General features: G+C 45.0%; 1 protein-coding gene across 2 annotated transcripts; it reads left to right on the top strand.

Moving 5' to 3' along the window:
• Positions 1 to 5,159: 5,159 nt before the first annotated feature.
• Positions 5,160 to 8,196, top strand: LOC115106236 (uncharacterized). 2 transcript variants are annotated; one of them, XM_029628800.2, is made up of 3 exons: positions 5,160 to 5,338; positions 6,366 to 7,113; positions 7,333 to 8,196. In XM_029628800.2, exons 2-3 carry the CDS (start codon positions 6,483 to 6,485, stop codon positions 7,353 to 7,355), a joined length of 654 nt encoding a protein of 217 aa, XP_029484660.2. In that variant the 5' UTR covers positions 5,160 to 5,338; positions 6,366 to 6,482; the 3' UTR covers positions 7,356 to 8,196. The 2 variants fall into 2 exon arrangements, with proteins under 2 accessions (XP_029484660.2, XP_029484659.2); XM_029628799.2 differs by having other exon boundaries at positions 7,337 to 8,196.
• Positions 8,197 to 14,359: the final 6,163 nt, after the last annotated feature.

Genomic DNA, 14,359 nt, shown 5'->3' on the forward strand with positions numbered 1-14,359 from the left:
GTTTTCCACTCCCTCTCTGATGCGGACAAGGTGGTAGGCATTCCGTAGGTCGAGTTTAGTAAACACTGTGGCACCATGGAGGGGGGCAAAAGCAGAACTGATGAGTGGCAAGGGATACTTGTTCTTCACAGTGATATTATTCAGCCCACGGAAGTCTATGCACGGCCTCAGTGACCCATCCTTTTTCTTTACAAAGAAAACACCAGCCCCTACCTGAGAGGAAGAAGGCCTGACATGTCCTGCAGCCAGGGAGTCCTGGATGTATTCTTCCATGGCATCTTTCTCGGGGCGAGAGAGGTTATACAACCTGCTACTAGGGAGAGAAGCTCCAGGCTGAAGCTCAATAGCACAGTCATACGGCCGATGAGGCGGCAGCGATGGGATGTGGTGCTTACTGAATACAGGAGCTAGACTCTGATATTCTGGAGGAACAGAAGACAGGTCTGGGGGTTCTAGAATGGAGACAGGGCAGGAGGAAGGGCAGAATGTAGACAATTATAATTTCAAAATGTACTCCAAGTAGTTACCCTTCCGGTGGTCCAGTCAATCTGTGGATTGTATAGCTTTAATAACCATGGATGACCCAGAACCAGGTCTGGGAGATGATGGGCAGGTGATTTGGCTCAACAGTATATCCCCACTACTGCCGAGCCCCTTCTTTTGCTGGACACAGGGAACAAGTGGAGACCAAGTGACCAACCTGGCCACAATATAGACAGCTCCTAGTACTGATACGCCGCTGCCTCTCCTCTGGAGATAGACGGGTCCGGCCGAGCTGCATGGATTCAGGATTAGAACCTGCCTGGAGATGTGATGCAGTCGGAGAAGGAGAGCAAGGCACTCAAGCAGATGTTATGGGACATGCAACCCTACCTCCCCTCTTCCTCCAACACTCACGGAGACTGTTGTCAATGCGAATAGTGAGAGAAATTAGTTTGTCAAGTCCATCAGGCTCCTCTCTGGACACCAACTCGTCTTTGAGGGTGTCAGTGAGTGCGTTCCGGAATGTTCCGTGAAGGGCCTCGTCATTCCAGCCGCTCTCTGCGGCGAGGGTGCGGAACTCACATGCCATTTCAGCCACACTCTGGGAGCCTTGACGAAGGGACCGAAGTTGTTTAGCGGCATCCTTTCCACAGTCTGGGTGGTCGAAGACCTTCCTCATCTGTGAATCCACCGTAGGAGAAGCAGATAGGTGTCTCTCCCACACTGCAGTGGCCCAGAAAATCGCTGCTCCACGAAGGCAGCCAATCAAAAAATAAATCTTGGCTCGTTCACTTGCAAAAGAGTAGGGCTGTTGCTCAAATACTAGTGAACATTGCACAAGAAAGGCTCTGCAAGTGCCAAGATTACCATCATAGCGCTCAGGAGTCGGTAAACAAAAGGCTCCCAGGACGGAGAAGAGGGACTTGAGACTGGTTGTGAACTCTGGGGGAGGTTCGGACCTGTAGGTCAGACAGGCTCCATGAAAACTAGTTGATTTTCTCCAGCAGGGCTTTTAGGGCTTGGTCATGTTGCTCAAGAATGGCACCTTGACCAACAAGAATTTGGTGAAGAGTAGTGGAGTCTGCAAAATATTTATTGTTACACAGGGAGATATGGAGTGCAGATCCGGGGAAGCTCGGATGATTTGCAGAAAAAACAGATGTGGAGACTGAGGTTGGAGTTAGCTGAGTTGAACAGGGTAACAGGTCCTGAGGGGGAATCCAAGGTAGTGGTGGTAAGTATAATCCAGAGCAAGGTAGTTGGGTGGTGAGATGTGGAGCCAGAGACAGAGCGGTAACTGCAATGAGAGGATAAACGGTGTCAGGCAGGGAAACAGGCACAGCAGAGTAACAGGATCTTGAATAGTCATAAATGGCTAGAATCATGAACTGACTGAGCAGAGATTACGATCTGGCAGAGTGGAAGCGGCAGGACTGAGTATTTGTAGAGGTCTTGATTATGGAACGAGTTTCAGCTGGTAGGGATCTGCTCTGACTCCAGCACACCTGTCTCCAACCACATAACCACACAGAGAGGGAGAGAGAGAGTGTACAGGGGGAGTAACTGCAGGTCAAGAAAACACCGGATGAACACCAGAGGGCATAGCTGGAGCAGATGTGACACAGAGAGGCAACAAAGAAACCCAAGATAACCCCGAAGGAGCTGCAAAGCTCCACAGCGGAGATTAGAGTATCTGTCCAAAGGACCACTTTAAGCTGTACACTACACAAAGCTGGGCTTCATGGAAGAGTGGCCAGAAAAAAAGTAATTGCTTAAATAAATAAATAAGCAAACATGTTTTGTGTTTGCCAAAGGGCATGTGGGAGACTCCCCAAACACATGGAAGAAGGTACTCTGATGAGACTAAAATTGAGTTTTTTTGGTAATCAAGGAAATAGCTTTTTCTGGTGCAAATCCAACACCTCTCATCACCCCAAAAACGCCATCCCCACAGTGAAGCAGGGTGGTGGCAGCATCATGCTGTGGGGATGTTTTTCATCGGCAGGGACTGGGAAACTGGTCAGAACTGAGGGAATGATGGATGGCTCTAAATACAGGGAAATTCCTGAGGGAAACCTGTTTCAGTCTTCCAGAGATTTGAGACTGGGACGGAGGTTCACCTTCCAGCAGGACAATGACCCGAAGCATACTGCTAAAGCAACACTCGAGTGGTTTAAGGGTAAACATTTAAATTTATTGGAATGGCCTAGTCAAAGCCCAGACCTCAATCCAATTGAGAATCTGTGGTATCCAATTGCTGTAAACCTGCAGAACTCATCCAACATGAAGGAGTTGGAGCAGTTTTGCCTTGAATAATGGGCAACAATCCCAGTGGCTAGATGTGTCAAGCTTATAGAGACATACCCCAAGAGACGTGCAGCTGTAATTGCTGCAAAAGGTGACTACAAAGTATTGACTTTGGGGAAGGTGAATTGTTATGCACGCTCAAGTTACAGTTTCACAATAAACAAATATTTTGCATCGTCAAAGTGGTAGGCATGTTTTGTAAATCTAATGATACAAACCTTCCAAAAATCTATTTTAATTCTGGGTTGTAAGGCAACAAAATAGGAAAAAATGCCAAGGGGGGTGAATACTAATGCAAGCCACTGTAACTCCAAATCAAACATTTTATATGTAATGAAAGTGTGTGAATGAATGTGTATTCAACTCAATATATCCCTCTCAAGGCCACATGTGAAATGTATCATAATATTGCTACAATAAAACAGTTTGAATGGCAAACCAGGTTTCCATCCAAACATTTAATTAATGTTCTTTGAATGTTCTCTTTTGGTTGTATGAAGGTAGCGGTGAACGTTCTCAAATAAAACTCATAGAATAAAAAGGAATGTTTTTTAAGTCTTCCAAGACTTCAAAATTACTGATATTGGCAGAAGGAGGGAATGTTGGAACATCACTAACAAAATGACACATAATCCAGTATAAACTAATGTATAAAAAAATCACAAATTCTACAGCAAAACGGTAGTGTCTAGAGCTGTGGCATTCATGACATTTCATCAGCCGGTAATAACTGTCGGTCTCATTGACCGTTAATTAACATAAACACATTTAGCATCTCCTGGCATTCTGTGGCATTATTTTATAGTATGAAGAATACAATTGAACAAAGCTGAATAAAATATAAAAGGACATTTTCTCCAAACAATTTGAGGGCGTGCGTGTTGAGCGGTTAACAAAGAAATAGATATTCCTTTATGCTTAATTTAAAATGATTAATGCAACTTTAGTTGTTCTACAAACGCTGGGCTATATGTTAGATTTTTAATACATTGCAAGGCTGCATGATGCGACTAATGATTATTTAAAAAAAAGTTGCTTGAAAGGCATGAGCTCTACTTTGTTTTTTTGCGCAGGCTGTACACACTACATTAGTCACTCATTCACAATTTGACAAGCACTTGATAATACCTAGAATTTCACAGCAGCATCCCCTTTGTGTCGCCGTAATGCACCCTAAACAAATCCATGCCTTTTGCGGCCAGTGGCCGCTGTCAAATCAAATCAAATGTATTTATATAGCCCTTCTTACATCAGCTGATATCGCAAAGTGCTGTACAGAAACGCAGCCTAAAACCCCAAACAGCAAGCAATGCAGGTGTTTCTCCCTGAGCACTGTGTTCTCCATCACGTGATCGGGTCTTTCTTACAGGCTACAAGTGAAGACAGACACATCGGGGACGCAACTGCGCCCACCCTTATCCAATTCCGAGGTGCCTATTGAAGATATTGGAAGAACTGTCCACATTTACTTTTCGTCAGCCAACAATATGTGTAGGCCTAATGAACAGCAAAAGCATTAGCCTATGTCAATCTATTATCCCCCATAGTGCAAAGGTCAATCAATCTATTCTATTCTGTGCGAGAAATAAATATTCCAAACATGGTCTGGGACAGTTGTGGGATGCGGTAAATCCCAAATGAATACAACCACTAGCATATAATTTTTTATTTTTTTACTCAAAGCTGGCTGTTATGTGCCTTTTACTGAGGAGTGGCTTCGGTCTGGCCACTCTAATATAAAAGCCTGATTGGTGGAGTGCGGCAGAGATAGTTCTCCTTCTGGAAGGTTCTGCCATCTCCACAGAGGAACTCTGGAGCTCAGTCTATGTCTTTGGCCAGGTGTGGTTCTCAATCAGAGGCAGCTGTCTATCGTTGTCTCTGATTGAGAACCATACTTAGGTACCCTTTTCCCCCTCCTGTTTTGTGGGAAATGAACTTCGTCTTTGTTCAGGGCACATAGCCCAAAGCATCACGGTTTGGATTTTGTTCTTCGTTTTGTTGGCGTCATTTTTTAATAAAGAGAAAATGTACGCTTACCATGCTGCACTTTGGTCCAGTCCTTCAGCCAGCCGTGACAAAAAGTCAAGTTGTCTGAATACTTTCTGAATGACTGTAGTGCATTTAGTGGGAACCTATTTTAGAAACTCATTATAAACATTATTATAGCCTTTGCTGATTTGGGGAAAACAGTAATTACATGCATACAGATACTATAGGTCAATTATAAAACTGATACCAGCAAGGGTCAGTGTGTATTATTTCCCATATAAAAGTAAATACTTCAGAATTTTTTTGCACTACATAGAGGTTGTCTTACCTCCCGCCCCCTTCTCCCCTTCTCTCTCACACGATCAAGTGGCCCCTTCACATAACTTATCTACCGCTGTAGGAGAGCTTCACGGTCACACAGATGCAGCCCTTTCTCAACAAAAACATGCAGACAAGAATATATATTTTACTGTGAAGAATTATTGCAAAGTTAATGGACTTTATGACATTCTTTCGAATACAACGAAAGTAGGCTACTTAAAAAAAAACACATTGTAAGGTAAGTGACAGGAGTGCGACACAAAGTAAGGGAAATGCTGAAATAAACCAATAGATCTGTATAAATTTGTGAAACATTTTGAGTCGTTTGTTTAACATTTGTACCTCTTACTTCAATATGGCTTTAGCCATTATACATATGGCATATTGATCTTGTTTGGCTCATTTTGCGCTTCTACAATCACACTTAAACACTCTTGCTGGACACCACCAGAAAGTCCAGATAAGGATTTTGTGGCGGCGGCAGCATGGGGGCTGGTTTCGAATTTGAACCATGCAGAGAAACCTCATAGGAGCAGAGAATGAGCTAGTGAAATGGGACTGTATAGCCACTACTCTACTGTTTTGGAAAAATGATAATAAATTATACCAAATGCATGAAGTTAAGGCAAATAGCCATATATAGGTCCACAGTTATAAAGACAATATATTTAAAAATGCAATTTTTACTTGTCCAATATTGAGCCTCTTGCAGTGTTATTGTTTTCTTTTTAAAACCCTAGAAGTTGATAATTGTATTGCAGTACTTCCAAGATTGATCGTATTCTTTAATTATTTCCACATAGTTTTGCTGATGTAAATACATAGACCTAAAAGATGGCTGAAATAGTGCAACTGTATGAATATACTGTACATTCATGTTTGTTTGAGATAATCAAATGTACAACATCCAGCCAAAGCCTCCCAAAGTGTGGAGGTGTAGCACCATAGTTGTCAGTTTGAACTGAGGAACTTACATTGAAAGCCATCATTAATGTAAGTTAAGAAAAGAAAGGGAGGAAGTACATGATGTACTGAAGATATCGTATCTTCATTCCGCTAAAACAATAAAATAACATTTTGGGCCAGATTCCTGGACACAGATTATGTTCAGTAAAAGCCTAAAAACGCTCTCCATTGAAATTGCTTTTTGGTCCAGGATTTACCTTGATCTGTATCCGGGAATCCGACCCTTTAAGCTACTCGTAACTACAACTTTTTCCCTCAAGCAATTCATATTTTTTCTAACTTAAATTCTTTACCCCCAGGTGCAATGAGTGAATAACTTTCTACCGGGTTTAATAAGAGAGGCTTCTGGGAGAATAACAACAACCAAAGGTTCTGAAGTCTGAACGCACCCTGGTACTGACCTTTGACCTCTAGCCATGTCTCAGAGTAACCCCTCCTTCCAGCTCATCCAGACTCTGAGGAAGTCTCCCGCTGTGTTCTGCCGCCGGTTCCACCTCCGGCCCAACCGCACCGCTACCCTCTCCCACGGGGATCCCCTCTACAAGGTGCTCTACCTGGGCACTGAGAAAATCTACTCCCTGGATCTGGAGCAGGCCCAGGGGGCCATAAGCCTGCTGCTCCAGCAGTGGGCCCCGGGGGCCCCTGAGAAACTGTGCAAGGAGCACGCTCTGGTGTTGCGGCGGCGTTACATAGAGGTGAAGGAGATTGCCACGGGGAGACAGCTCGCTAAGACCTATCTGAGAGACATTGCGTTCTGCGCGGCCGACTCCAAGCACCCCAATGTGTTCCTGTACATCTGTAAGCAGCAAGGCCAGCAACTGCAGTTACAGTGCAAGATATTCTGGTGCACCAGTGCTGAGAGAGCTAAGGACATCACCGCTTGTCTGGCAAGGAGCTTTCAAACGGCTCTTAGTGATTGGCAGGGGCAGGGTAGCGAGACCAATCACATGGAGAAAGGGGAGGGATCATCAGAGGTGGATGGACTGTCAGTCATCCCAAGCCTTCATACTAATACCTCCTCTGCTCTATCAGGATCTCTAAGGACAGGTGAGTGTTTTGTTATTACTATTCTGTAGGCTACCTGGTGATTGAAATTGATGTTGTTTGTGGCAAGTTTGTGTCAAGGCCTTTTAAATATATTTGAATTGATTTGAAAATGAATGTGTCCCTTTGAGTTCTACAGAGGCTTCAATAAAGCAATTTATTGTTCAATTTGCGAGTGTGTGACTTGGTGTTGCTACCGGTCCTGTTTGTCTGTTTGTGAAGACAGGTCGCTGGAGGAGGAGTAGGGGTGTGGCTACTCTGTGTCCTCTCAGAGCGATGAGGAAGGAGAGGACAGGCAGCACCACCACCAATGACAGCACACAGTCAACCATTTGATATTTGACTTTGACTCTCTCTGCCAACTGATAATCTGTTGGGCCTAGCAGAGCCTCACTAGCTCCTGCAGTACCCACCAGTATTGAAGAATGGACCACGGCCAAACTAAGCTTAGAGCCCAGAACTACATTTTGTGTGTGTGCTGGCCAGCTGCACTGTGTGTCTGTCATGAGAGACTGCTGCCAAAAGGATTCTTATTATGGACTTGAATAAAGCTAAGGGTGTGACTCAAAAGTCCCACATGCCACAGAGCACCCCTTTATCACCACCAACAGGGTCATTGTGTTTACGCCTGAGCACTATTTTGGCTTGGTTTGAATTTTTTATGTTATTTAACTAGGCAAGTCAGTTAAGAACTTAAGAACAAATTCTTATTTACAATGACGGCCTACCCCGGCCAAGTTAAATGGGTTTCCATTGCATTTTCAACTCTACTGATGGCTTTGTTACCAAGAAAATGGACTTATGTAGTGAGTGTGCCCACTCTGGTATTGGCACGTTCACATTAGCCAACAGCTCGCATAATACAGTACGCATATAGCCTACATGATGAGATTACTATGGACAAAATAGCGAGATTATTTTTATTTATCAAACAGCAGCCAAGCATCAATCATCGTGTCACCAGCATAAGACCCTCAATATTTATTGCAAAGGAGCATCAAGCTCATCACTTTGCACTTTCACCATCCTGTGCAGTTCATCATCATTTATTTCATCTGTAGCCTAATAAACTGCAGCCTAATAATGCTTTCCCGAGTCGTAGTGGGAGGACCACACATGTCATTGCGTGACTCCAAATTTGATTTGATATAAAGGTCATTCCCAGCTAGCACAGAACGTTCCTGTAACGTTCCCTAAAGGTTCTCCTTTGGTTCTTAGAAAAATAACTTTCACAGAATGTTCTTTCACAGAGTTGAAAGTGCATGAGAAAACAATACATTTACTAAGTGATTCGGTTTCTGATTCTTTGTCTCATTTACAGCTCCGTTTTGTCAAGTATTTTACTAGTTTAAAAGGTGAGCAGGTTTACTTCACTACTACAATAGACACTCACCGAACAGTTTATTAGGCACAACACCCTGTTCAGAAAATGGATTGCTCTTACAGCTATTAGTCCGCTTCTCTAAACAGATTTCAACACATATATTATTTTGTATACTGCACCAGTCAAAAGTTTGGACACACCTACTCATCATTCAAGCGTTTTTCTTTATTTTTTCTACATTGTAGAATAATAGTGAAGACATTGAAATAACATATATGGAATAATGTAGTAACCAAAAAAGTGTTACTAAAAGAGGCCAAATATCTTCTTAAAATTAAAACCTTTTGTGACTAGGGGGCAGTATTTTAATTTTTGTAAAAATAACGTTCCCGTAGTAAACGGGATATTTTGTCAGGACAAGATGCTAGAATATGCATATAATTGACAGATTAGGATAGAAAACACTCTAAAGTTTCCAAAACTGTAAAAATATTGAATGTGTGTATAACAGAACTGATATTGCCTGAGAAAAATCCAATCCGGAAGTGCCTCATGTTTTGAAAGCGCTGCGTTCCAATGCGTCCCTATTGAGCAGTGAATGGGCTATCAACCAGATTACTTTTTCTCCGTAATCCCCAAGGTGTCTACAGCATTGTGACGTAGTTTTACGCATTTATGTTGAAGAATACCCATAAGTGGCTACACTGCGCAAGTGGTCACCTGATGCTCTAAGAGTGATTCTCGCGTAAAATACAGAGGTAGCCATTATTCCAATCGGTCCTACTGAAAAATCAATTGTCCCGGTGGATATATTATTGAATAGATATTTGAAAAACACCTTGAGGATTGATTTTAGACAACGTTTGGCATGTTTCTGTCGATATTATGGAGCTAATTTGGAATATTTTTCGGCGTTTTCATGACTGCAATTTCCGGGCGATTTCTCAGCCAAACGTGAAGAACAAACAGAGCTATTTCGCCTACAAAAATAATATTTTTGGAAAAAAGGAACATTGGCTATCTAACTGGGAGTCTCGTGAGTGAAAACATCCAAAACTGATCAAAGGTAAACGATTTAATTTGATTGCTTTTCTGATTTCCGTGACCAAGTTACCTGCTGCTAGCTGGACAAAATGCTATGCTAGGCTATCGATAAACTTACACAAATGCTTGTCTAGCTTTGGCTGTAAAGCATATTTTGACAATCTGAGATGGCAGGGTTATTAACAAAAGGCTAAGCTGTGTCTCAATATATTTCACTTGTGATTTTCATGAATAGGAATATTTTCTAGGAATATTTATGTCCGTTGCGTTATGCTAATTAGTGTCAGTCGATGATTACGCTCCCTCATGCGGGATGGGGAGTCACTAGAGGTTATTAAGAACATTAATCCACTTTAAAAGGGGTATAGAGCCTAACTGCCATACATAAGCAGGGCATGAGATTCAAGTTTGGGGGAGATCATTTTCACCATAAAAATGCACTTTTATAATAAAAGCATTACATGCATTAATTGTGATGCACCATCTGGATTCGGTCTTATGTAGCAAAATGTGAAATGGTGTTTTTTACATTGGATAAAAGTAGATACTTAGAACTACAACATGGTATATCATACACTGCATTTGAGGAACAATGGGAAAGTAATTCTGCTTTGAAATTTGATCAACTTGTAAAGTCACTTTTGAGAAAATCTTCTTTGTCTACACCCATTCAGCATCGTTCAGCTTTAGCCCCACCCATCTCGTTTCGCTCTCGGAGCGCACACTTGACGCTCTGTCTGATGATTTGTTAACCTCTGGATAACATGAAAACAGCCTAACCAGCTCTGTTGGCAACAATTTCATTACGCTTTTTTGCAGACGTGTGTATTCAACGGGTGTTGTACACACGTCACGTCACGTAACATTAGCTAACGAGCCAGCCAGCTAATGTTAGCTAGCTAAACAACAATGAACAAAGTGCCAACACTGCCAACATTAGGCTCTAACTAGAAAAGCAAAATGCTCTGGGGACCAAATAATAACGTCCGTTAGGGTTAGGTTTTTGTTTATAAGGTATCCACAAGGTTGATCTGGTGCCTTCAAGCTAATGCAGAGACCGGGGTGCACTCCGCATTTTTGGGGTGTGTTTGTTTAGGTGTCTTCATCCTTGGTCTTTCTTCCATTTTAAGTCCAGTTCGGGGATAGAGTGGGTGGGGGGTAGGGTTGGGGTAAGGGTGAGGTTAGGGTTAGGATAAGGGTGGAACCATATTCTCCTGCTGATTAGCCAAGTGTCCAGGCATATTTAGATGATTACCGGTTTACCGTGGTTTTCACACTTTGGTGTTAGGATTTGGATGGGCCTGATTTGCTAGGGAGGCTCAGCGCACTTGGGGGGCCAAGGGACCGAAGGTTGGAGGAGTGTTTAGGTCCTCTCTGTCATAGGGTTTGGTTCTGTTAGGATCTGGAGATGGTGTAGAGGCCCTGTTGGTCTTGTGGGTTCTCTTGCGTCCTCTAGTAGCGGTCCTTGAAGGTAAGGGAGGGAGTTCCGCAGGCTCTCCAGAAGAGGTAGTGGTGGAGGTCTTTGGAGGAGTTCTTCTGCCCATCTGCTGCCAAGGTACCAGGCCTCTGTCCAGTTGGTGTTGTCAGAGAGGATGTGGTGGGTGTGTTCTGTTTCGTTCCTCTAGTGTCTCTCCGGGATATCATGGTTCCTTCTGAGCCATTGCGTGGTGGTGGTTAGTTCGTTGAGGATGTGATGCTCTAGATGGGGTAAAGAGGGCTATCAGTTGCCTTGTCTTGGTCTGGTAGCCAGGTGGTAGAGGGCCTCTGGAGATGTGTTCGCTGGTTGCTTCCAGGTGGTGTCTCGCTGTGATGAGTTTAGATGTTGTCTTGATACTGGGGTGGAAGAGGGTGGAGGTCCCATGTGGTGGGGTCTCTCTGGATTGTTGTTTGGTAGTTCTACGGGTGTGGAGAGGAGAGATGGGCCACTGGAATGATGTTAGGGAAGAGGAGGAGGAGATGTCTGGGCACTGGTGAGTAGTCCATGGTACCCATAGTAGAAGTGATGGCCTCGGCGTCGTGGCTGAAGCTGCTGCCGGTGTGGGGCGTAGCCTCTGTTCCAGAGGTGTCGCTGTGGTGGTGTTGAGTCAGAGGTGGATCAGTTTGCCGCTTGGGAGGTGTTTCTCTGGAGGTAGGTGGATTTCTTGATTCCCTGGAAGCTGTTGTGTAGCGTGGAGGAGGTCCCAGGGCGTGGTGGTGTTCAATCTTCTCTGTGTGGTGGTGGTCCTCTGGGTTGGAGGTGCTACGTGGAGGTGCAGGAGCTGTTCGGTCCTGTTCTGTTGGTCTGCTCTGCCTCCCTGTGTAGTGGGAGTGCCTGCTGTAGGATGTATTGTGGTGGTGATATCTTGCTGTACCAAGGGGGGACCAATGGCCTGTGTAGTAGTCGTGGTGTCTCAGACGGGAGGTGTCTGGGCTGGGTCAGTCTCGTGGAGAGCGGTGGTGTTCTGCTGGATGGGTGTGTCCTCTGCTGGGTGGTGTGTTGAACGGAGGTGGAGATTTGTGTAGGCCTGGTCCCTCTGTGGGTGATGGGTCTCTTATTGGTGGTCTCAGAGGGTCGGTTGGAGAGTGTGTCCTGTAGTCCCTTAGTTTTGCTCCTGCCATCCGAAGATCTGGTAGTGATATCGGACTGTTGGAGTCAAGTGGTCTCAGGTGGTCCATGAGTGTGGTGGTGGCGTTGTAGTGCTGGTTCCATCTTCCTGTGATAAGTAGATCGGTCTGGAGAGGTGTTTGAAGATTGTTCTGTTCGTCGAAGATATGACGTTCGGGTGGTGTGACGGGGTTGCCCCCCAGAAAATGTTTTCGGGTGGCCCTTCGGTGCGCCGTCCCTTGTAGGATGTGGGGGGTAGGAAGGATAGTTGTGGGCCGCGTGGGGCCTCTGGTTGTCCCTCGTAGCATTGTTGGAGGTCTGCCGTAGTTGTGGGGGTGTCTGTGTTCTTCATGTTGGGTGTTGAGGTTGCTGGAGTGAAGTCCTTTGGGTCTCGTCCATCGGCGTTTTGTGTAGTGTGTGTGGGAGCTGTGTAAAACTCAAATTAAGGAGAGAATGAAGTACAAATTAAGAAGAAAGTAGCCAAAAAGAGGCCCTCCCGAAGTCCGTTGCGGATCCTGCCTTCCTTACAGCTGCACAACGGATCTAGGAGGGTCCCAGCCACAACGCATTTCTGCCTGCTGGGCTTCTTCAGGTGACAGGGAGGAAAAGGAAGTGAAAAGTGTGCAAAAAGGTGCACCTAGTCGGTACTAAGGAGCTACCCGTTCCGGACTGGAAAAAGGTGTGTGTGGTGCAGGTGTAGTGTTAGTGGGGGTGGAGATCTGGAAGATCTAGTCGGTGAAGGCCAGGGTCTAGTAGCTCAGATTGTTGGGAGTGGAGGTCTGGTAGATCTAGCCGTAGTGTGGCGAATCTTCTACAGTGGGACTCTTGCTCTTTGCTGGTATCTGGATGAAGTTGTCTCCTTGAAGTGCTTCAACCAAATGGTGCTGAGCCTGAGATGATGCCCTTCTTTTATAGAGAAAGGGGGTGTGATCCAGCAGGTGTCGAGGCTTCTCATTGGAGCATGATGAGAGCATGCATTGTGCATGTGAGGGGTATGGCTGTTTCGTCCAATCAGATCGCAGTACCTGTAGTGGCCTGCATGGGATGTCCATGTCATCTAGAGGTCAAGTGGTCTGGGATAGAGAGTTAGCTCCATTGATTACAATGGAGAATTGCATTGGGCCCGGTGACCTTTTTCTTTTGGGGAGCCGTTTCCGCTGTGGGTGGGTGAGGGGTCCAGGACATATTGGAATTAAGAGTCGAAGTCTGTGGGATTAGAAAGAGTCATTGATGAGGTTCCTAGGTGGTGTAGAAGTCCTTCAACTGGTCCTCCAAAGATGGTAGTCTTGACCTTTGTTCTGCCATAGACCTGTGTGTTAGCATCAAGGCGCGTTAGGCTCATCCTCTCTGGTTTTAAGTGCCATATTGATTTTCTGATGGTGGCAGGTCCAGGAGGAGTCAGACACAAGGGTGTACACTTGGGGAGTTGGAGCCAGCCCCTGTAGAGATCTTTCTGAGGTGTTTTGTGGTCATAGCAAGCGAATGAAGATGAGTAGTTAGCTGTCTTTTCTCTCTCTCCCATTGCCTGGTATGGGGTGTTGGGAGCGGTTAGCACTGATTGTAGTAGGTTCCGTTCCATATTGAGTGTGGGCCTTCCCAGGGTCCAAGGGGTGTTTAGGGCAGATGTCCACCTTCCTGGGTAGGTGCTCCTGTTAGGGGGTCCTGTTTAGAGGTGTTAAAGTGGTTCATACTTACCTTTGAAGTTGGGTGTCTGTGTTATCGATTCTCCATAGGCTTCCATTGTAGTGGAGGAGAGCGGTGGGCTGTTGTTAGGTTGGTCTTTGCTCCTTGTCTGTGTGGGACAAAATTCTGAGGCTATAATAGGATGAAGGCTACCCGTGTGGGGTTGTAGTCCACCCATTGTTTCCTTCCTGGGAGGTGTTTTACTCTTTCTCCACTGTGGTTGAAGTTCAGGTAGTTGTGCTGTGTTATCGGTTTCCCATTGGTATTCATTATACCGGTGGAGAGCGGTGGGCTATATCAGCGTGTTGAAGGCCTAAGCTTCTCAGAGGTGTTGGTCCGAATCCCGGGGCTATAGGATGATGAAGATTACTCCCTTAAGATTGTCACCAGTCTGGTGTTTTGGTCCTCCCAGGTGTTTTTCTATTTTTCCACTGTTATTGGAGTTGGGTAGTAGTGTCAATTCCATAGCTTTCCATTCTAGCGGTAGCAGTGAAGTGCCGTGCTGAGTTCAAGTAGGAGGTGGATCCTCTTAGGTAGGTGTGAGTTTTAGAAACATGTTGTGTTGTGCTACAGCTCCTCTGGTTGTGTGGTAGTAGCTCTGCTCTGGTGTTGGG

The sequence above is a fragment of the Oncorhynchus nerka genome, linkage group LG23 (assembly GCF_034236695.1).
Source record: "Oncorhynchus nerka isolate Pitt River linkage group LG23, Oner_Uvic_2.0, whole genome shotgun sequence".
Taxonomy (NCBI): domain Eukaryota; kingdom Metazoa; phylum Chordata; class Actinopteri; order Salmoniformes; family Salmonidae; genus Oncorhynchus; species Oncorhynchus nerka.

Bases quoted from the DNA above. Each gene is read 5' to 3' on its own strand.
- LOC115106236 (XM_029628799.2), top strand. From the start codon at position 6,483: ATGTCTCAGAGTAACCCCTCCTTCCAGCTCATCCAGACTCTGAGGAAG. The intron at 7,114-7,336 runs GTGAGTGTTTTG...TTGTGAAGACAG, and splicing joins ATCAGGATCTCTAAGGACAG to GTCGCTGGAGGAGGAGTAGG.